The sequence below is a fragment of the Pongo pygmaeus genome, chromosome 20, assembly GCF_028885625.2.
Source record: "Pongo pygmaeus isolate AG05252 chromosome 20, NHGRI_mPonPyg2-v2.0_pri, whole genome shotgun sequence".
Classification (NCBI taxonomy): Eukaryota; Metazoa; Chordata; class Mammalia; order Primates; family Hominidae; genus Pongo; species Pongo pygmaeus.
Window position 1 is genome coordinate 18,962,632 of NC_072393.2, and position 22,180 is coordinate 18,984,811.

A 22,180-nucleotide genomic window follows, 5' to 3' on the forward strand; every position below is an offset into this window, starting at 1 on the left:
GTAGGCCCCGCCTCGGGCCGGGACGGGTGGGCGTGGCTATGTAAACGACGCGCGCGCTTTGGACGCTGGGTTGGACATATAGGGCATCCCTTAGGGTGGGTGGATGGGACTTCCACCCAGGGAAGGTGCTGGACCGGTGAGTGGAGGAGGAGCTGGTAAACTTTTTCTTATGAGATGAGTACTTTTAATAGGATAAAATCCTACATCCCCACAGTCCCTGAGCGATGGTGCAGTCCAGCTTCAATTTCCTATTTTTATTTTTTTTTTGAGGGGTCTTGCTGTGTTGCCCAGGCTGGAGTGCAATGGCGCCATCATGGCTCACTGCACCCTCGACCTCCTGAATTCAGACTGATCCTCCTTGTCTGGGCCTGCTGAAATGCTAGGATTACAGGAGTGAGCCACCAAGCCCAGACTTCCATTTTCTTTTCTTTTCTTTTCTTTTCTTTCTTTTCTTTTCTTTTCTTTTTTTTTTTTTTTTTTTTTTTTTGAGACGGAGTCTCGCTCAGCAGCCCAGACTGGAGAACAGTGGCGCTATCTCGGCTCAATGCAACCATGGTCTCCCGAGTTCAAGCGATTCTCCCGTCTCAGCCTCTCGAGTACCTGGGATTACTGGCGCCCGCCATCATGCCCAGCTAATTTTTGTATTTTAGTAGAGATGGGGTTTCACCATGTTGGCCAGGCTGGTCTTGAACTCCTGACCTCAGGTGATCCGCGCGCCTCGCCCTCCCAAAGTGCTAGGATTACAGGCGTGAGCCACCTCCCCCAGTTTTTGTTTGTTTTTAGACGGAGTTTCGATTTCCTTGCCCAGGCTGGAGTGCAGTGGTGTGATCTCGGCTCACTGCAACCACCGCCTCCTGGATTCAAGTGATTCTCCTGCCTCAGCCTCCCGAGTAGTAGCTGGGACTACAAGCGCCCATCACAACGCCCGGCTAATTTTTTGTATTTTTAGTAGAGACGGGATTTCACCCTGTTAGCCAGGCTGGTCTGGAACTCCTGACCTCAAGTGATGCGCCCACCTCGGCCTCCCAAAGTGCTGGGATTACAAGCATGAGCCACTGTGCCCGGCCAGCCTTCCATTTTCTAAAAAGCAACTTCATTGAGTCACATTTTACATATAAAATATATTCCCAATGCTGTGTAGCTGTCACCACTATCTAATTTCCGAGATTTTTTTTTTCTTTTTCTTTGAGACGGAGTTTCGCTCTTGTTGCCCAAGCTGGAGTGCAACGGCGCGATCTCAGCTCGTTGCAACCTCCGCCTCCCAGGTTCAAGCGATTCTCCTGCCTCAGCCTCCTGAGTAGCTGGAATTACAGGTGCCCACCACCACGCCCAGCTAATTTTTGTATTTTCAGTAGAGACGGGGTTTCGCCATATTGATCAGGTCTCTAACTCCCAACCTCAGGTGATCCGCCTGCCTAGGGCTCCCAAATTGCTGGTATTACAGGCGTGAGCCACTGCGCCTGGCCAAGGGAGGAGCTGGCTTGGAGGGCCAACCAGCTCGCTCTGTGATCTTGTGAAAGGCACCTCCTGCTTCTGAGCCTCTGTGGATTCACTTCGGAAACAGGAAACAGCAATAAGAGCAGTACTCAGGACCTAGCAAGGTGTCTCACACCTGAAATCCCAGCACTTTGGGATGCCATGACGGGAGGATCGCTTGCACCCAAGGGCTTGAGACCAGCCTGGGTAACAGGGCTAAGCCCCCTCTCTATAAAAAATTTAAAACAATTAGCCGGGCATGGTGGAGCACCCCTGTGGTCCCAGCTACTCTGGAGGCTGAGGTGGGAGGCTGTCTCGAGCCCATGGGAGGTTGAGGCTGCAGTGAACTATATTCTCACCACTATACTCCAGCCTGAGTGACAGAGTAAGACCCTGTCTCCAAAACACAAAACAAAACAAAAGCCAGGCCTGGTGGCTCACGCCTGTAATCCCAGCACTTTTGAAGGCCAAGAAGGGTGGATCATGAGGTCAGGAGTTCGAGACCACCATGACTAACATAGTGAAACCCCATCTCTACTAAAAACACTAAAATTAGCCAGGCATGGTGGCACGTGCCTGTAATCCCAGCTACTCGGAAGGCTGAGGCAGGAGAATCACTTGGACCTGGGAAGCGGAGCTTGCAGTGAGCTGAGATTGTGCCACTGCACTGCAGCCTGGGTGACAGAGTGAGACTCGGTCTCAACAACAACAAAAAAAGTATTTATCCACATCTACTTGACATTTGATTCCCCAGTGGATCTCAATGAGACCCCAGGAAAAATAAGGCAGAACTTATCAGACGTTGGCATGCTCTGCAGAAGTTTCTTTTTTTTTTTTTTTTTTGAGACGGAGTCTCACTCTGTCACCCAGGCTGGAGTGCAGTGGCACAATCTTGGGTTCACTGCAGCCTCCGCCTCCTGGGTCCAAGCGATTCTCCTGCCTCAGCCTCCCAAGTAGCTGGGGTTACAGGCACATACCACCATGCCCGGCTAATTTTTTGTATATTTAGTAGACAGGGTTTCACCGTGTTAGCCAGGATGGTCTCAATCTCCTGACCACATGATCTGAAGATCCACCTGCCTTGGCCTCCCAAAGTGCTGGGATTACAGGCGTGAGCCACTGTGCCTGGTCTTTTTTTTTTTTTTTTGAGACAAGGTCTCACTCTGTCACCCAGGCTGGAGTGCAGTGGCATGATCTCGGCTCACTGCAGCCTCGAACTCCTGGGCTCAACCCATCCTCCCACCTCAGCCTCCCAAGTAGCTGAAATTACAGGCATGCTTCACCATACTGGGCCAATCTTTTGTATTTTTTGAAGAGATGGGATTTTTCCATGTTGCCCAGTCTGGTCTCTAACTCCTGGGTTCAAAAGATCCTCCCGCCTAGCCTCCCAAAGTGCTAGGAAGTGCTAAGATTATAGGGCATGAGCCACCATGCCTGGCCGTCTGCAGACATTTTTGTTTGTTTGTTTTGAGACGGAGTTTTGCTCTTGTTGCCCAGGCTGGAGTGCAGTGGCACGATCTGGGCTCACTGCAACCTCTGCCTCCTGGTTCAAGTGATTCTCCTGCCTCAGCCTCCTGAGTAGCTGGGATTACAGGCACACGCCAACCCAGCTAATTTTGTATTTTTAGTAGAGACGGGATTTCACCATGTTTGTCTCGAACTCCTGACCTCAAGTGATCCACCTGCCTCGGCCTCCCAAAGTGGTGGGATTACAGGCGTGAGCCACTATATCCGGCTTTGTCTGCAGAAATTTTTAAGAACTAGGTTACCCATGGCCGGGCGTGGTGGCTCACACCTGTAATCCCAGCACTTTGGGAGGCTGAGGTGAGCAGATCACGAGGTCAGGAGATCGAAACCATCCTGGCTAACAAGGTAAAACCCGTCTCTACTAAAAATACAAAAAAATTAGCCAGGCGTTGTGGCAGGCGCCTGTAGGCCCAGCTACTCGGGAGGCTGAGGCAGGAGAATGGCATGAACCTGGGAGGTGGAGTTTGCAGTGAGCTGAGATTGCGCCACTGCACTCCAGCCTGGGCGACACAGCGAGACTCCATCTCAAAAAAGAAAAAAAAAAGAACTAGGTCACCCACAATATTGCAAGTGAGTTGATCACCCTGGGGTACCCCCCGGACACACAGTTCACCTGGTGAACTCTCTGATGGAAGCAGTGACCCCACCCTGTGTGTGGTCTTGGACATGTCTTGTCCTCTCTATTCCTCAGTTTGCTCATCCAGAAAACAGGGAGTGTAACAGCATCTGCTTGATTCTCCTGTGACGATGACATGAGACAAGGACATGTGTAGCTCACCCTGTTCAAGTGTTCCAGAAATGTGAGCTCGCGTACACATACAAAATTCCTTCTGCAGTGCTCACGTCCAATTCACAGCCCATGGCGAGTCGGGAAAGGCCCTCCTGAGTCACTGCTCAAGGCCAGGTACATGGGAGGTGTTAGTAAATGCTTTGGTATGAAAGAAAAAGCCATCCCCGTCATTCTCCAAAGGTACCACACATGGTCCAGCTGGCATACCTTGCACAGCTATGCCATCCACAAGGGATACCCTTCACTACCCATTAAAGGCATCCCATGCCTTCAACACAACTGCAGCGTCACACATGCTGGATGCTCCAGCTCGCCACCCACAACCAGCTCAGACCTTTGAGGATGAAGTGGCCGAGTGAATGACCACATTCAATTTCACACTCCTAGTCTGGCCATTCGGGGCCTCTCTCCTCCCCGTCCCCGGACCATGTCATAACTTGCATGTTCTAGGCAGCTCCGGGGCTATTTCTTTTCTTTTTTCTTTTTTTGAGATGGAGTCTCACTCTGTCACCCAGGTTGGAGTGCAGTGGCGCGATCTCAGCTCACTGCAAGCTCCACCTCCTGGGTTCATGCCATTCTCCTGCCTCAGCCTCCCATGTAGCTAGGACTACAGGCGTGTGCCACCACGCCCGGCTAATTTTTTTGTATTTTTAGTAGAGACACCATGTTGGCCAGAATGGTCTCAATCTCCTGACCTCGTGATCTGCCCGCCTTGGCCTCCCAAAGTGCTGGGATTACAGGCTTGAGCCACCACGCCTGGCCAGCGGGGCTATTTCAACTCCAGACATTGGCACCGGCAGTTTGCTTGGCCAGGAAGGACATTTCTTTCCTTTAATAAAGCTTTTTAAAAAGTTTATCAAACAAGCAGCCAGGAGTAGTGGCTCACACCTATAATCCCAGCACTTAGGGAGGCCGAGGTGGGCGGATGACTTGAAGTCAGGAGTTCGAGACCAGCCTGGTCAGCATGGTGAAACCCTGTCTCTAATAAAAATATAAAAATTAGCCGGGCGTGGTGGTACGTGCCTGCAGTCCCAGCTACTCGGGAAGCTGAGGCAGGAGAATTACCTGAACCCAGGAGGCAGAGGTTGCAGTGAGCCGAGATCGCCCCACTGCACTGCAGCCTGGGTGACAGAGTGAGGCTCCGTCTCAAAAAAAAAGTGTATCAAACAAGTGAGTGAAATATTAACTATCAGTCTCACATTTAGCCAGGTCTAGGCTGCAATTCAAGACTAAAGTATTGGCTGAGAGCCGTGGCACGTGCCTGTAGCCCCTGCTACTTGGGAGGCTGAGGTGGGAGAATCACCTGAGTGCAGGGGGTGGGTCAATGCTGCAGAGAGCTGCGATGGCGCCACTGCACTCCAGCCTGGGTGACACAGCGAGACCGTGTCTCTAAGAAAAAAACAAGACTAAAATATCCTAGGAGCTCCTGGATTGAAGAAATTCCATATCTTAAGATTTGTATGCTGGCCAGGTGTGGTGGCTCACGCCTGTAATCACAGCACTTTGGAAGGCCGAGGCAGGCGGATTACGAGGCCAGGAGTTCGAGACCAGCCTGGCCAACAAGGTGAAACCCCACCTCTACCAAAAATACAAAAAAAGTGGCCGGATGTAGTGGCACTCACCTGTAATCCCAGCTACTTTGGAGGCTGAGGCAGGAGAATTGCTGAACCTAGGAGGCAGAGGTTGCAGTGAGCCGAGATCAGGCCACTGCAGTCCAGCCTGGGCAACAGAGCAATACTCTGTCTCGGGGGGAAAAAAAAAGGATTTGTGTGCTACATGAACAGGAAACAAGTTGACTTTGCGTTATGAAAAGTCAAGAGGTTCTATATATATATTTTTTGGCGATGAGTTTCACTCTTGTTGCCCAGGTTGGAGTGCGATGGCGCGATTTTAGGTCACTGCAACCTCTGCCTCCTGGGTTTCACCCAGGAGGTTTCACCAGTTGGCCAGGCTGTTCTCGAACTCCTGACCTCAGGTGATCCACCCACTTTGGCCTCCCAAAGTGCCGGGATTACAGGCTTGTTATAGGGATTCTGAGGCACAAGAATCCCTTGCACCTGGGAGGTAGAGTTTGCAGTGAGCTGAGATGGTGCCACTGCACTCCGACCTGGATAGCAGAGAGAGAGATAAAAAAAGAAAGTTAATCACCAATGTGGTGAAACTCCGTCTCTACTAAAAACGCAAAATTAGCTGGGCGTGGTGGCACGCGCCTGTAATCCCAGCTACTCAGGAGGATGAGGCAGGCGAATCCCTTAAATTCTGGAAGCGGAGGTTGCAGTGAGCCAAGATGCACCACTGCACTCCTGCCTGGATGACACAGCAAGACTCCGTCTCAAAAAAAAAAAAAGGCCAGGCGTGGTGGCTCATGCCTGTAATCCCAGCACTTTGGGAGACCGAGGCGGGTGGATCATAAGGTCAGGAGTTCAATATCAGCCTGGCCAACATGGTGAAACCCCGTCTCTACTAAAAATACAAAAATTATCTGGACATGGTGGCGCGTGCCTGTAATCTCAGCTACTCAGGAGGCTGAGGCAGGAGAATCGCTTGAACCGTGATCTGGGAGGCAGAGGTAGCAGTGAACAAGATCATAAGATCATGCCACTGCACTCCAGCCTGGGCTGCAGAGTGAGACTCTGTCTCAAAAAAAAAAAAAAAAAAAAAAAAATTAGCCAAGCTTGATTGCGTGCCCCTGTAATCCCAGCTACTTGAGAGGCTGAGGTGGGAGAACTGCTTGAACCCTGGAGGCAGAGGCTGCAGTAAGCCAAGATTGGGCCACTGCACTCCAGCCTGGGTGACAGAGCAAGACCCCATCTCAAAAATAAATAAATAAATAAATAATAAAAAAATTAGCCAGGTGTGGTGGCGTGAACCTGTAATCCCAGCTACTTGGGAAGCTGAGGCGGGAGAATCGCTTGAACCTGGGAGGCAGAGGTCAGAGGTTGCAGTGAGCTGAGATCATGCCACTGCACTCCAGCCTGGGTGACAGAGCTGGTGTGCAAAAAAAAAAAAAAAAAAAAAAAATTAGTTGGGTGTGGTGGCGCATGCCTGTAATCCCAGCTACTTGGGAGGCTGAGGCAGGAGAATGCCTGAACCTGGGGCTAACCACTGGAAAGGGCACAGTCTCAAGCCACACTCAGCCTCAAGTCATCCAGGTGACCCAGAGAACAAGGGCCTAGAAGAAGCGGGTGAGTGGGTGAGGTGGGGGTGCAGATTGGAGTCCCAGACCTTTGGGAGGCCCTCCAACCTCCCTTCTGCACCAACTTCTGCTGGGTGGCTGTGGCAGGCAGGTTCCCCTCCTGGGCTGTAAGGGGACAGATGCAGGTGAAGTGACTGTAGTCTATTTTCGGGGATGCCCTTATTCTTGGGGGCAAGATGGAACAGCAGGAAGAAGGGGTGCGGGTGCTGGGCTGACAGAGGCCCTGATGCTGGCTCTGCCCATCCTGGCTGCACTGGTGAGTGGCATCATGGGAGAAGCTCCCAGAGTCCAGAGTTGGGAGAGCCAGATGGGATCAGGGAACCTCCCAGCATCAACCCTGGCCCTTCCTCATGGCCCCTGAAGCCCTGCAGGGTGTGGCTCTGCAGGCTACCCAGCCTCATCCATCTGGAATGCACCAGGTTAGAGCTGGCCCCAGAGTCTTTGCACTGGGCGTGCTGTTGCCCAGACCTGGGGCTGTCAGCTCCCTGCATGGGCAGACCCTTGCCATCGCTGAAATATCAGTGCACACATCCCCTGGGAGAGGTCTTCCTGGACCTCCAGCTGTGCCTTCTCACAGGCTGCATCCAGACATTCACATCCTCTCCCCTGGACCCCATCTGTCTCTTGTTTTGAGATGGAGTCTCGCTGTGTTGCCCAGGCTGCAGTATAGTCCCATGATCTTGGTTCACTGCAACCTCTGCCTCCGGAGTAGCTGGGATTACAGGGATGGGCCACTACACCCAGCTAATTTTTGTATTTTAAGTAGAGATGGGGTTTCACTATGTTGGGCAGGCTGGTCTGGAACTCCTGAGTTCAAGTGATCCACCCACCTCGGCCTCCCAAAGTGCTTGGATTACAGGTGGGAACCACTGTGCCTGGCGCATTCTTTTTTTTTTTTTAAACATAGATGGAATCTCACTATGTTGACCAGGCTGGGCTCAAGCGACCCTCCCACCTTGGCTTCCAAAGACCTGAAATTACAGGCCATGACACTACACCCCACCTCTTTAAAAAAAAAAAAAAAAAAGGCCGGGCGCGATGGCTCACGCCTGTAATCCCAGCACTTTGGGAGGCCGAGGCGGGTGGATCACAAGGTCAGGAGATCGAGACCATCCTGGCGAACACGGTGAAACCCCATCTCTACTAAAAATACAACAAAAATTAGCCGGGCGAGGTGGCGGGCGCCTGATAGTCCCAGCTACTCGGGAGGCTGAGGAAGGAGAATGGCGTGAACCCGGGAGGCAGAGCTTGCAGTGAGCCGAGATGGTGCCACTGCACTCCAGCCGGGGCCACAGAGTGAGACTCTGTTTCAAAAAAAAAAAAAAGAGCCGGGCATGGTGACTCACACCTGTAATCCCAGCACTTTGGGAGGCCTAGGCAGGCAGAGCACAAGGTCAAGAGATCAAGACCATCCTGACCAACATGGTGAAACCCTGTCTCTACTAAAAATACAAAAATTAGCTGCACGTGGTGGCGCACGCCTGTAGTCCCAGCTACTCGGGAGGCTGAAACAGAAGAATTGCTTGAACCCGGGAGGTGGAGGTTGCAGTGAGCAGAGATCGTGCCGCTGTACTTCAGCTTGGTGACAGAGTGAGACTCCATCTCAAAAATAAATAAATAAATAATAAAAAGAGAGACCTCACTCTGGTGAGGTCTTCCAGCCTAGGCTGGAGCGCACTGGTGCAATCATAGCTCACTAAAGCCTCAAATTCCTGTGCTCAAGTCATCCTCCTACCATCTGTCTCTTTTGAATTCAGCACATCCACTAGGTAAAGCAATGATGCCACAGAACCCATGCAGCAGCCACAAGATAGGGCCCACTAGGGTCCTGGATTTCAGATGAGGAAACAGTGAATGCTGGGGTAACGAGTGGAGCTGGGCAGTAACACCCCCAGAGTCCAGCTGAGTCAGACCTCTCAACCCACTTGTCCCTGCTACATCACCCCACTTCTCTATGCCTCAGTTTCTCCTCTGTAAAGCAAGTGTGTTGTGCCCGGAGAGGAGACCCCCAGCTCCAGCTGGCTCAGCCACATCCACCATGCTGTGTGACTCCAGATGCATCACAGGCTGTCTCTGGCCCAGCCCCAGGCAGCGGGAGAAGAAAGCTCAGGAGTCCGTGGAAATGCAGGGTGGGACGCTTTATTTCACTGTGGCGGGGAGGGAACCTGGACAGGGGGTGGCAGGCGGGGCAGGGGGGCTGGCACTCAGGCGGGGACTAGGCAGGGGAAGGGCTGCCCCCAGGCCTGTTGAGGAGAAACTGAGGCCGGCCCTGGCGGAGACCTAGCCCAGCGGGGTAAGGAGGGTGGGGGAAAACTGGGTCTGAAGGAAGGAGGGCCCCCTCCCTCTGGGCTTTCCTCCTAGAGGGCCTCAGTCCCTCCTGCTGGCTGGGCTGCACGACCCCCAATCCTTGCTCCCCTAACCCGGAGGAGGGGGCCAGACAAGGGAGGGCAGTGGACAGGGAGCCTGGGGGAGTTGGGGAGCGCAGGGCAGGGTCCATGGTGTGCAGAGGGGGTGGCGGCCAGCTAGGTGTTCAGTTCCTGGCAGCGATGACCACAGAGAGTGCCACACCCCCCAAGGCAACAGCAGTCGCCCCAAACAGCCACTTCCATGGGATGGACTGTGGATAAAAAGGAGGGGAGAGAAGGGTGGAGGGAGGTCAAGACTGGCCTCTGGGGCCTCAGCTGCCAGCACAGCCCAAACAGACCTCCCAACAAATCACTGCCAGACTATGTATTTCCCACTTCCTGGCAAACTCCTACGCATGCAGCAAAACCCAAATCAAATGGCCCCTCCTCCAGGACACCGCCCCTCGTGCCCTGGAAGAGGCTCCATAGTCCACCCCCAGCCTTCCAGCTTGAGTTCCACCTTCAACTCCACTCGTGATCACACAGGGCTGGGCTCTCTCCATGTCCCCTGCATCGCCCAGGACGGCCCAGTCTCCAAGGACATCCATGTATGCAAAATAAAATCCCTCTGCTAGGCGTGCCCTGCACGCAGCCCCTGCCCATTCTGTGCCCCAGCTTACCCAGGCACCCTTGCCAGGGCACTTAGCAGGCAGCCGGCTGGGGTTGCCCAGCATTTTCCGGTACAAGGCAGTCTCCGTGCTCCGCTGTGCCGCATGCTTCTTCACCAGCTTTGAGAGCTCTGCGTGGATCGTCTGCGGAAGGCAGCGGAAGCTGAGAACATGCAGTGGCCAACCTGTCATCACTGGCGCTCTGCCTTTCTGGGACTCTAGGCTGTTTGGGTGCTGGGACCATTGGGACATAGGGGTCCCATCTGCCCCTTTCTGGGCTTAGCAAAGTCAGGGCTGCTGACCCCATCCCTCCTAGGGAGCCAGTAGATGGGGCAGAGCACAAGGTAGCCAGGAGACAAAAGGTTCTGGAAGGAAGGCCAAGGACATTGGCATGGAGCAGGCTGGCAGTGCCCTCAGCTGCTGGAGGGGTGAGAGCCCAGACTGCCTGTGTGGCCATCATGAGGGTCTTCACAAGCTAACCACGACCCTTCAGGTACCTACTCCGTGCCACTGCCCAGGTGGGAACACAACAGAGAGCCATAGCAAGAAAGACCTGGGGCAGACCACGGGAGGGACTTCCCAGCCGAGCAAGTTCCAGGGCACCCCTGTCCTGCTCACCTTGTTGGAAGGTTCTAGCTTCAGGGCTGCCCTCAGGATGGGGATGGCCTCACTGTACTCCCCCTGCTGGGCCAGCACCTGTAAGGGGAAGGGGGTGGCATCACTCTGGACCCATACCTGGGCCTCACTGTCCTTCAAGAAATCCAGCCCAGGAGGTTGCAGTGAGCCAAGATTGTGTCACTGCACTCCAGCCTGAGCAACAGAGCAAGACTCCATCTCAAAAAATAAAATAAAAACAGCCTGGCCAACATGGAGAAACCCCATCTCTACCAAAAAATACAAAAATTAGCAAGGCGTGGTGGCATGCACCTGTAGTCCTAGCTACTCAGAAGGCTGAGGTGGGAGGATTGCTTGAACCTGGGGGGCAGAAGTTGCAGTGAGCCAAGATCATGCCACTGCACCCCAGTCTGGGTGACAGAGTGCAACCCTGTCTTAAAAAAAAAAAAAAGGGCTGGGCACAGTGGCTCATGCCTGTAATCCCAGCACTTTGGGAGGCTGAGGCGGGCGGATCACAAGGTCAGGAGATCGAGACCGTCCTGGCAAACACGGTGAAACCCCCTCTCTACTAAAAATACAAAAAAAATTAGCCGGGCAAGGTGGCGGGCGCCTGATAGTCCCAGCTACTCGGGAGGCTGAGGCAGGAGAATGGCGTGAACCTGGGAGGTGGAGCTTGCAGTGAGCCGAGATGGCGCCACTGCACTCCAGCCTGGGCGACACAGTGAGACTCCATCTCAAAAAAATAAAAATAAAAAAATAAGGCCGGGCGTGGTGGCTCAAACCTGTAATCCCAGCACTTTGGGAGGCCAAGGCGGGCAGATCAACAGGTCAGGACGTCGAGACCATGCTGGCTAACATGGTGAAACCCCATCTCTACTAAAAAATACAAAAAAATTAGCCGGGCATGGTGGCGGGCGCCTGTAGTCCCAGCTACTCGGGAGGCTGAGGCAGGACAATGGCATGAACCCAGGAGGCAGCACTTGCAGTGAGCCGAGATCACACCACTGCAGTCCAGCCTGGGCGATAGAGCGAGACTCCGTCTCAAAAACAAACAAACAAACAAAAAAAACAGCCAGGCTCCTGGCTACTCATACAAGTGCCAAATGGAGCTCTGGCAACATCCCTGGGTTCCAGCCACTCCCAAACTGCTCTCCTAGCCCTCAAACTCCATCAGTGCACACTTAGCTTGGCATTGGCCCCCGCAACATGCTCCTCCTTCCTGTCTCAGCTGGAGATCCAGGCACCCACCTCGCTGCCTCCTCCCTCACCACCTCCACGGGTGAGAGGCCGAATGGATGCTTCCAGAGGTTGTTTTTTTTTTCCTTTCCTTTGGAGACAGGGTCTTGATCGGTCACCCAGGCTGGAGTGCAATGACACGATCATAGCTCACTGCAGCCTCAAACTCCTAGGCTCAAACAATCCTCCAACCTCAGCCTCCCGAGGAGCTGGGACTACAGGTGTGTACTACCATGTCCAACAAATTATTTATGTATTTATTTATAAAATTATTATTATTATTATTATTATTATTATTTTGAGACGGAGTGTCACTCTTGCCCAGGCTGGAGTGCAGTGGCACGATCTCAGCTCAATGCAAGCTCTGCCTCCCAGGTTCACGCCATTCTCCTGCCTCAGCCTCCCGAGTAACTGGGATTACAGGCACCTGCCACCACCAGCTAATTTTTGTATTTTTAGTAGAGACAGGGTTTTACCATGTTGGCCAGCCTGGTCTCAAACTCCTGACCTCAAGTGATCCACCTGCCTCAGCCTCCCAAAGTGCTGGTATTACAGGCATGAGCCACCGCTCCAGGCCTACTTATTTATTTTTTTTATTTTAGAGACAGGGTCTCACCATGTTCCCCAGGATGGTTTTGAACTCCTGGGCTCAACCAATCCACTGGCCTCGGTCTCCCAAAGTGCTGGGATTATAGGCATGAGCCACCATGCCCAGCCCTTAATTATTTTTTAAATTTTTGTAGCAATGGGGTCTCACTATGCTGCCAAGGCTGGTCTTGAATTCCTGGGCTCAAATGATCCTCCTACCTTGGCCTCCCGAAGTGCTGAGATTACAGGTGTGAGGCACCACACCTGGCCCTGATGTTTCCAAAGCTTTGGCCATAGTGAATGATTCAGGACCAGGCACATGACCCAAATGAGTCAATGAGATCCAGCCTGCACTATGCTGGTGCCGATGAGAGATGGGTTGCTAAGGGGAGAAGATGGAGCTGGGCGAAGTGGCTCACGCCTGTAATCCCAGCACTTTGGGAGGTCAAGGCAGATGGATCACTTGAGGTCAGGAGTTCAAGACCAGCCTGGCCAACATGGTGAAACCCCGTCTATGCTAAAAATACAAAAAGAAGCTGGATGTGCTCGCTTGAACCTGGGAGGCAGAGGTTGCAGTGAGCCGAGATTGTGCCACTGCACTCCAGCCTGGGTGACAGAGCAAGACTCTGTCTCAAAAAAAAAAAAAAAAAAAGGAAAGGGTAGAAGATGGAAATATCTGAAACTTTCCAGGGGGGACGGGGGAGCATCATGGTCACCCTGAGACAGGAGCCGGCCCAAGAGGGAAGGTCAGAGCAGAGAAACAGCATCCCCACAATATTGTGAGTGCCTGGATCCAGCTATGCCTGAAGCCAGCTAATCCAAACTTGGCAGTTCCATGAGCCATCGATCCCTCCTTTCTGCTTGAACCTGTTTGAGTGGGTTTCTATCACCTTCAACCAGCAGGTCCAAACTTGTATGAAGCTACACAAGCAGCCACTCCTGCTGCCCCCAGGAGGATACTACCCCCAGGTTGAGAACAAAGGCTTCAAAAACAGGAACAGCATCTTCTCCCTCTTCGTATTTCTCTGCAGAACTCCACACACAGTATGTGCTTAATAAATCCCAGCTGGAGGGAGCCCCACGTCAGGCTTTTCAGACACACAGCAGGTGAGCCAGTATCTGTGCCTCACTTTCCTTCGTTAACTGCTAAAAGGTACTGAAATCCCCACCTAGGGGTGGGGCTGTGAGGATGAACAGAAAAGGGGGTAAGAACGAAGGTCAAGTCTGTGCAAGCCAGATTCACCCCTATGTTCTGCCAGGACTTTTTTTCTGTTCTTTTGTTTTGTTTTTGACACAGGGTCTTGCTCTGCTGCCAAGGCTGGAGTGCAGTGGTGTGATCAAGGCTCACTGCAGCCTTGACCTTCGGGGCTCAAGCCATCCTCAGCCTCCTGAGCAACTGGGACGACAGGCCCGCGCCCCCACACCCAGCTAATTTTTGTATTTTTTTTGGTAGAGAAGGGGGTCTCCCTATGTTGCCTGGGCTTGTCGCAAATGTCTGGGCTCAAGCGATCCTCCTGCCTTGGCCTCCTGTAATCCCAAGTGCTGGGATTACAGGCATGAGCCATCGTGCCTGGCCTCTGCCAGGACTTTTACTGAGCACCTACTATGTACCTGGCCCTGTTTGTAAGGTTGGAGATTCGGCAGTGAGCAAGACAGACGAAATCTCCACCTTCGAGTAGGGGAGATGGACAAGAGGCATGTCACCTCCACGTGCTGCCTGTCAGGAACATCTCAGGCAGTCGGCAATGCCTACGCAAAGGCCCTGAGGTGGAGAGAGCCTGGCTAGACAGCAGAAAGGGAGGACGCCAGGTGGGATGGAGAGAAGCAGAAAGTGAGGTGGAAGAGGTGATAGCAGGAGGGGGAAGACCAGATAACTCAAGGCCCCAAGGGCTGTGACTAGGATTCCACTTTTACTCCGAGGAAAAATGCGACCCATGGAGGTTCTATGTGAGGAGGTTTCAACACTGGGCCAAGCCGGGCACGGTGGCTCACGCCTGTAATCTCAGCACATGGGGAGGCTGAGGCGGGCATATCACTTGAGGTCAGGAGTTCGAGACCAGCCTGGCCAATATGGCTAACCACATCTCTACTAAAAATACAAAAATTAACTGGGTGTGGTGGCTCACGCCTGTAGTCCCAGCTACTTCGGAGGTTGAGGCAGGACGATCGCTTGAACCCAGGAGGAGGAGGTTGCGGTGGTGAGCTGAGATCACAGCACTGCACTCCAGCCTGGGTGACAGAGTGAGACTCTGTCTCCAGAAACAAACAAACAACACTGGGCCAAAGGTTGGGGACCCAAGACTCGAGGATCGAATTCTGGCCTCAGCCAATGAATTGCTGTGACCAGGCCACACTCCTGCACCCGTCTGGGCCTCAGTTTCTCCACCTGCACCCCAGAGCTCAGCTGGCTTATATCTATGCCTTTCTCAAATGCAGGGTTGGGGACCACCCCGTATACCCCAGGCTGAGTGACCCGGCCTGGCACCCCGGTGTGGCCTACCTTGCCCTTGCGGAAGAGAGCCTTGATGTTGTCTGGCTGGTGCTCCAGCACAAGGCTGCAGGAGCGCAGGGCTGCGCGGTAGTGGTCGAGCTTCAGCTGTGAGGCCGCCAGGTTGTTCAGACACTTCACCTTCAACTGCAGGAGCTGTGCCTCCTCCTCGAACGTCATGTCCACTATTGGGAGACAGTGCCCGCCACGGCAGCCGTCACCACGCCACCAGACACCCTGGCACCCACCCCTCTGCGGAGGCTGCCTCTCTGGCCTCAGTCTCCCCAATTTTAACACCGGACCAAGGGCCACGCTTTCCTGGGGCTCTCCTGACGAAGCTACAAGATGGAGCCTTAAGCAAGCGAGGGCCTAGCCCGTGGTACGTGTGAACTGGCCCGGTGTATGGTCACCCCATCCCCATATACACTTGCATTCTACAACACTCCACTGGTCTGGGATATACCACGAGTCTGTAACAGGCCCTAGGTTAGGGGCAGTTGGGGATCTACCCATATTCTGGGCTATTCTAGAATATTCTGAGTCTGAGGCTCTCTGGGGCTGGAAGTTTCTGGCACAGAGTGGACACCTTTGCAGGGGAGATGGTGGGGATCTGACCCAGGCGGTCACCTTTGGCGCTGGAGGTGATGGCCTTGATGGCGAGGTCATAGGAGTTGGCGGCCAGGACGAAGTCCGCCCGCTGGTAGTGGGCGTTGCCGCACTCCCGCTTCCGGTTGGCCAGGGCCACGCGCTCCTGCCCCGTGAGCATCTCCAGGTCAGGCCCGTCCACAGCCGTCTTCAGGGTCACCTCCAGGCACAGGGCCGCGTGCGGGGGGATGTATGGGCTCCTGCTAGTTGGGTGGGAGCAGGCAGGGGCAGCACTCAGACCTGGTGACCCCTAAACCCGCTGGGCTGGCTAGGAAGGAGTGAGCTTGGCTCAAGCCCCGGATCTGTCTCCCCTCTGCCCTCCGTCATTCCCTCCTCAGTAAAGTGCAGGGGAAGTGACTTGCCGCCTTGGAGCTGCGGGACTTGACGAACGAGTTCCCCTCCCTAAGCCTCGGTTTTCCTTCTTTTTTTTAAGACACAGGTTCTCACTCTGTTGCCCGGGCTGAAGTGCAGTGGTGCAGTCTTGGCTCACTGCAGCCTCAAAAACATGGGCTCAAGTGATCCTCCTGCCTGAGCCTCCTCAGTAGCTGGGACTACAGGTGTGCACCACACCCAGCTTTTTTTTTTTTTTTTTTTTTTGAGACAGAGTCTCGCTCTCTTGCCCAGGCTGGAGTACAGTGGTGCGATCTCGGCTCACTGCAAGCTCCACCTCCCAGGCTCACGCCATTCTCCTGCCTCAGCCTCCAGAGTAGCTGGGACTACAGGCACCTGCCACCACGCCTGGCTAATTTTTTGTATTTTTAGTAGAGACAGGGTTTCACCGTGCTAGCCAGGATGGCCTTGATCTCCTGACCTCATGATCCGCCTGCCCTGGCCTCCCAAAGTGCTGGGATTACAGGCGTGAGTCACCATGCCCGGCCCACACACGGCTAATTTTTAAATTTTTTTGTATAGAGATGGGGTCTATATTGCTTAAGCTGGTCTGGAACTCCAGGTCTCAAGCAATCCTCCTACCTCAACCTCCCAAAGTGCTGGGATTTCAGGTGTGAGCCACCTCACCCAGCCTCAGTTTCTTGGCTATAAAATGGGCAAGTAGATGGGGTGAGCCGAGGGGTACACCCACTCCACCCATCCCCCTCCTGAGACCTGCAGAGACCTAAGGGTGGCCGACTCTCACCTGCCTTGTGGGCCGTAGCAGTACTTGGAGTCAGCAGTGACCATGGCCGTCTCCCCGACGTCCATGAGTGGGACACTGAGATCCAGGGCCTGGGGTGCGTGGGGATAGCCAGCGGTCAGGCAGACTCAGACCCAGCAATGCGCGCCCCTCGCCCCTGCCCTGTCCCACCCCAGCCCGCACCTGGATGACGTCACAGTCACCCAGAGTGAACACCAGCTCCGGCTCCTCCTGCACCCGCGTGCCATTCTCCAGCGACGTCTGCAGATGTACGGTGACCACCTGGCCCTTGACCGGGCGGCTCGAACCTGGCGGCCCTGGGACCAGCGTCTTCTTCCTCAACAGCCCGTTCCCTGCCAGGGTCCAGGGACATGCAGCCTGTCACCTGGCGGCTCAAACAGGCACCCGCTCCCCTGAGCCCCCACTCCTACCCTCAGCTTTGCCCACTAGCTGTCCAGAGGGGGCTGGCCCAACACTGGGGCACAAACCAAACTTCCAGTGGCCACTCTGCCACCAGAGTGGGGAACCCCACATGCAGGACATTGGGCAGGATGGGACAGACTTCGGGGTGACAGTGCTGGTGCTACAGACCAGCTAACAATGGTTGGTCTGGTTGTTTTTTTTTTTTAAGAAAACTGAGGCTTGCCGAGTTTCCAGCTATTTGAGAGGCCAATGTGGGAGGATCACAAGTTCAGGCCAGCATCTGGGCAAAATGGCAAGAACCCAGTCTCCCCACCCTCCTCAAAAAGAAAGAAAACCAAAGCTCAGAGAGGACAAACAGCCCTCAGGCTGAAATCCTTGCCCTGAGATGTTTGGGCCTCGGTTTACCCAGCCATGAAATGAGGTGCTCATGGGGCCCTTGGTTAGCAGAACCCCTGTGATACAGTGTCCCCACCAAAGCACCCAGTGGGATGAATTTAGAAGTTAAGCAAAGGTCACACATGGTGGCTCATGCCTGTAATCCCAGAACTTTGGGAGGTTGAAATGAGAGGACTGTTTAAACCCAGGAGTTTGAGACAAGCCTGGGCAACATAGTGAGACCCCGTCTCTACAAAAAATAAAAAATGACCAGGCATGGTGGCTCACACCTGTAACCCCAGCACTTTGGAAGGCTGAGGCAGGAGGATCACTTGAGGTCAGGAGTTTGAGACCAGCCTGGTCAACATGCTGAGAACCTGTCTCCACTAAAAATACAAAAATTAGGGGCCAGGCGTGGTGGCTCACACCTGTAATTCCAGCACTTTGGGAGGCCGAGGCAGGTGGATCACCTGAGGTCAGGAGTTCGAGACCAGCCTGGCCAACATGGTGAAACCCTGTCTCTACTAAAAATACAAAAATCAGCCGGGCATGGAGGCGGGCACCTATAGTCCCAGCTGCTCAGGAGGCTGAGGCAGGAGAATCGCTTGAACCTGAGAGGCGGAGGTTGCAGTGAACTGAGATCGCACCACTGCATTCCAGCCTGGGTGACAGAGTCAGACTGTGTCTCAAGAAAAAAAAAAAAAATTAGTAAGATTTTTATCAGTAGTGGTGGTGATATTTAGTAATATTTCTGTTCCATCAGTGTCAATATGATTGGATATTATTGCTATAGTATTGTTATTACAATCGATAGTGGTAATGATATCTTATTATTTGCATGGGCACCAGCATTATTCGGTATATTAGATATCAGTACTATACTAGTAGCAAGACATCTTCCATAGAATACTAACATTTCTCTTGTTTTCAGTTGCTGTGATGGGGTATGTTGGGGGGAACATGTGTGGGCTCACGTAGTTTTCTTCTTGTAGGATTGCTCTAAGCATTTACAATACTATCACTACCGTGAACCAACCAGAAGGCTGAACAAAATAACATTCCTCTGATCCACTTGACCCCAGAACACATTTTTGGTTTTGGAAGTGGGGTCTCGCGGTGTTGCCCAGGCTGGCGTGCACTCAGGACACATTTTTCAGAGCCCAAGCATGTGTCAGACAAATGCCAAGAAAAGATGCATTGATGGGGTTAGGAGCTGCCAGCGCCTGGCGTGCTAGCTGTGTGGCTCTGGGCAGGTGACTCAGCCTCTCTGAGCCACTGTTAGCAGATCTGGGAAACAGGGACACAGCACATTGTGCATGTGTGTGAGTCAATGAATGGGGTACATCAATGTGAAACATCTCCAGTAGTTGCCTCTGGCTGGTGATCACGGTGGTGACCACGTGACTTCCAACCCTCACAGCACAGATGGGGAAATGAGGCTCAGGGGACAAGAGGGCCAGGGCCAAGGGCACCCTGATCCACCTTTGCTCCTTACCCAGAATGTCCAGCCACTCTTCCGGGGCCGGGGCTGGGGCGGGCTCGGGCTCCATGGCAGCGAGGAACTCTCGGGCCAGGGCCCCAGGCTGCTCAGCCTCCTCCACCGGGGGTTGTCCCATGTCCTCCAGCGGTGGCAGCTCACTCAGGTCATCCTCCTCCTCCTCTTCCTCCTCCTCTTCCTCCTCACCCTCTGCATCCTCAACCCCATCCAGCACCTCGAAGTCCTCGAGCGGTGGGACCCCGGCGGGCAGTGGGGCAGAGGGCTCAGAGGGTTCAGCACACGATGCCATGCTGCTGGGGGGACGGGAATTGGCCCTGGAAGTGGGGGGCAGAGATGTGGGTCAGAATCCTACACAGCCCCTCAAAGTCTCCACTGTACCGATTCCCCACACTGCCGATCACTTTCTGTGTAACTCAAGGGCTCCAGGCCTCAGTTTCCTCATCTATACAGTGGGTGTAACAACAACCCCAGCTTGTTGGGAGAAATTAACCCATGCATCAAGCCCTTGGCATCAGGCTCAAATAGTGTTAGCCATTATTAGAGCTAATTATTATTTAATGTTTACAAAAACTCCAGGAAGTAGGGAAGATTCCCCCCAACATTTTACAGAACAGGAAACAGGCCAGAGGGGCAAAGCCATTTGCCCAAGGTCACAGAGAAAGCCAAAGGCCAAAGGAGGATTTGAACCTGGGGCTTCAGGCCCTGTGGCTTTGCCTGATTATATGCTAAACCAGGGGTGCTGGGATTTTTGTGGAGAGGACAGCCTCCGAGGCCTTAGGGAAGCCATTTTTAGAGCCTCTAGGGCCACTGGGGGGAAACTGAATCTTTTACCAGGGCCTCCCACCTCCAGCCTCTTCTCCAAAGGGGAGACCCTCCCCAAAAGCACCAACTGTAATCACCCAGAAACCCCAAGCGTTTTTTCCTTCCACACCCTGAATCTAACACTATCCCCCACAACCCCAACATCAGGGACCCTGGCCCAAACCCTTCCCTAGGAGACCGTCCTACTCTCATCAGGCCTCGGTCCCACCCCCTCAAAGCAGCCTCCTTTCCAGGAGTGGTCGAGGTCCCACCACATTCTACAGCTTCTTCCTTGCCCCAGACCTCCTGAACCAACAACCAATCCCTCCGTCCCCCAGGCCCCAAGCTCAGAAGAGTGTGGCACAGCCATCAAACCAGCCTGCCGCATCCCCTCCCTAGCCCTCACCTGCCTGCTCCTCCCGGGCTCGGAACCCCACTTTCAGAGACCCTCCCAGCCCCCACCCCCATAATTCCCCGCGCCCGCACAATTCGGCCTCCCCTCCCACCCCCCCGCCCCAACCACCACCGCCCCCAGCACGGGCCAGCTCCCCCCACAGCCGCTCCGTCTCGCCGTAAACACTCCAGTGTCCCCAGACGCCCCCCCTTTTCGATCCCATAACACCCCACGCCCTCCTGACGCCCCAGAGCCCCGGCCGGGCCCTCAGTCAAGCCGCGACCCAGGCCCCCAACGACCCACGCCTGTCTGACGCCACCAGTCTGGGGCACCCGACCCCCGCACGCCTCGGGCGCCCCTGGCCCTGCACGCCTCCATCGGGACCCTCCCGCTGGATCGCCTTTGCCCCCAGTGACCCCCATCCCTGGCCACCCACGCCCGGCCGCGCCCCCTCGGGCACCCCCGACCCCGGTGCCCCCCGGCTGGCCGCCCGCGCGGCCCCTCGCCCCGCCCATCGGCCGCAGCCCCCGGCGCTCTAGCCCCCGGACCAGCCTAGGCCACGGCAGCGGCCCGGCCGGCACGGCGCCCCCAGCACCCCAGGACACTTGCCTCTGGCTCCGGGACCCCCGCTTGGGGTCCTGCGCCCCCCTCCCCGCCCCCAGCCGCGGCCGCCGCGCCTCGGGAACCAGGTTCTGCCGCTCGGCCCCGCCTCTGCCGTGGCCATTGGCCGCCGCTGCCGCGACTGCCGCACCCATTGGCTCCTGCAGACGTCCGTCCCGGGCGTTGGCACCTCCCCCTTCCTGCTTGGCTCCGCGGGGCGTTCTTAAAGGGACCGAAGCCTCCCGGCTGCTGGGGCTGGGGCTGGGCCTGGGGCTGGGCCTGGGGCTGGGGCTGGGGCTGGGGCTGGGGCTGCGGCTGCGGCTGCGGCGGGGGTGGGGGCGGGGGACCCTGGGCTGGACCCCAACACGGGTCAGTATCGCGCAGCCTGTGCGACTCCTGCCTCTCCCCTGAGCTTCATCCTGATCATCTGCGAAATGGGGATAAACACCCCCATCTATGCACTCTCACCTTGAGGGCTGCTGGGGGCACAGTCCGCTCTAAATGCTATTTCCTTAAAGAGTTCAAGCTTGACGGGCAGGGCAGCTCTGGGGTTGCCGAATGACCCATCCTGAAGCCTTAGTTACAGAAGTGCACCTGAGGGCCTGAGGAGGAGTGACGTGCCCAAAGGCATACGGAAACTTCCCTCCCATCCCCCACACAGTTTAATGTCTAGAAGGTTGCCTGGTGCATACCGGAGGCGCTCAATTACTGCTGCGCAGGCGACTGAGCCAGCAGGGCCACTGAGAGGAGTTCCTTCTCTATGCACTGTCTGCTGGAGGGTGATAAGGTCCCCATGGCCCGGGAAGAAGGTGGCATCCTTGATTAGCTAAGTTTTTGTGGATCTTGTTTTGAAACCGGGACACTTCTCCCTCCTTCACTCAGTTTTATTTCCTTCCTAGCAGTTACTCCTTCCAGAATTATCTTGTCATTTTTTTGCTTGTGGTTGGAGGGAGCATCCCTCACTCTGCTTCATCCTGGCAGAGATTTTTGCCTGATTTGTACCCAGCACCTCCTTGAACCATGCCTGGCATCTATAGAAACTCAATAAATGGGTAGGTGGATGGATGGATGGATGGATGAATGGATGAGTCAGACACCAGCTTTTGGAGGTAGCTATCATGGAGGTGGTAACTGGCTTTTTGGAGACAACTAACTTCTAAGGTTGGAGTTCCCAGGTTGCCTCCTACAGGAAGCCCTCCCAGACCTCCCCAAGGCAAGACCAGGTGCCCCATTTGGCTGTCTTGGCACAATGAAGTTGATGAACGTCCACTTCATAACTAGTTTACTTGGGTTTTTTGTTTGTTTGTTTTTGTTTTTTGAGAAGAAGTTTCACTCTTGGTGCCCAGGCTGGAGTGCAATGGCGCAATCTCAGCTCACCGCAAC

The 22,180-nt window shown here is 54.5% G+C and overlaps 1 protein-coding gene across 7 annotated transcripts; it reads right to left on the reverse strand.

The window, feature by feature from the left end:
• Positions 1-9,112: 9,112 nt before the first annotated feature.
• Positions 9,113-20,931, reverse strand: FKBP8 (FKBP prolyl isomerase 8). 7 transcript variants are annotated; one of them, XM_054466332.2, is made up of 9 exons: positions 20,807-20,931; positions 19,000-19,316; positions 16,890-17,059; positions 16,710-16,798; positions 15,557-15,777; positions 14,942-15,114; positions 10,621-10,698; positions 10,015-10,146; positions 9,113-9,606 (listed from the first exon to the last, which is right to left on the reverse strand). In XM_054466332.2, the coding sequence occupies exons 2-9, from the start codon at positions 19,289-19,291 to the stop codon at positions 9,520-9,522; spliced, it is 1,242 nt and encodes a 413-aa protein (XP_054322307.1). In that variant the 5' UTR covers positions 19,292-19,316; positions 20,807-20,931; the 3' UTR covers positions 9,113-9,519. The 7 variants fall into 7 exon arrangements, with proteins under 7 accessions (XP_054322307.1, XP_054322308.1, XP_054322305.1 ...); XM_054466333.2 differs by having other exon boundaries at positions 15,557-15,774; positions 20,807-20,919; XM_054466330.2 differs by lacking the exon at positions 20,807-20,931 and adding an exon at positions 20,210-20,387.
• Positions 20,932-22,180: the final 1,249 nt, after the last annotated feature.

Excerpts from the sequence above, each read along its gene's own strand:
- FKBP8 (XM_063657469.1), bottom strand. The coding sequence starts at position 19,291 with ATGGCATCGTGTGCTGAACCCTCTGAGCCCTCTGCCCCACTGCCCGCC. Across the intron at positions 15,115-15,556 it reads CATCACCTCCAGCGCCAAAG|TGGACATGACGTTCGAGGAG; the intron begins GTGACCGCCTGG and ends GTCTCCCAATAG. Across the intron at positions 10,147-10,620 it reads AGCTAGAACCTTCCAACAAG|ACGATCCACGCAGAGCTCTC; the intron begins GTGAGCAGGACA and ends TGCCTTCCGCAG.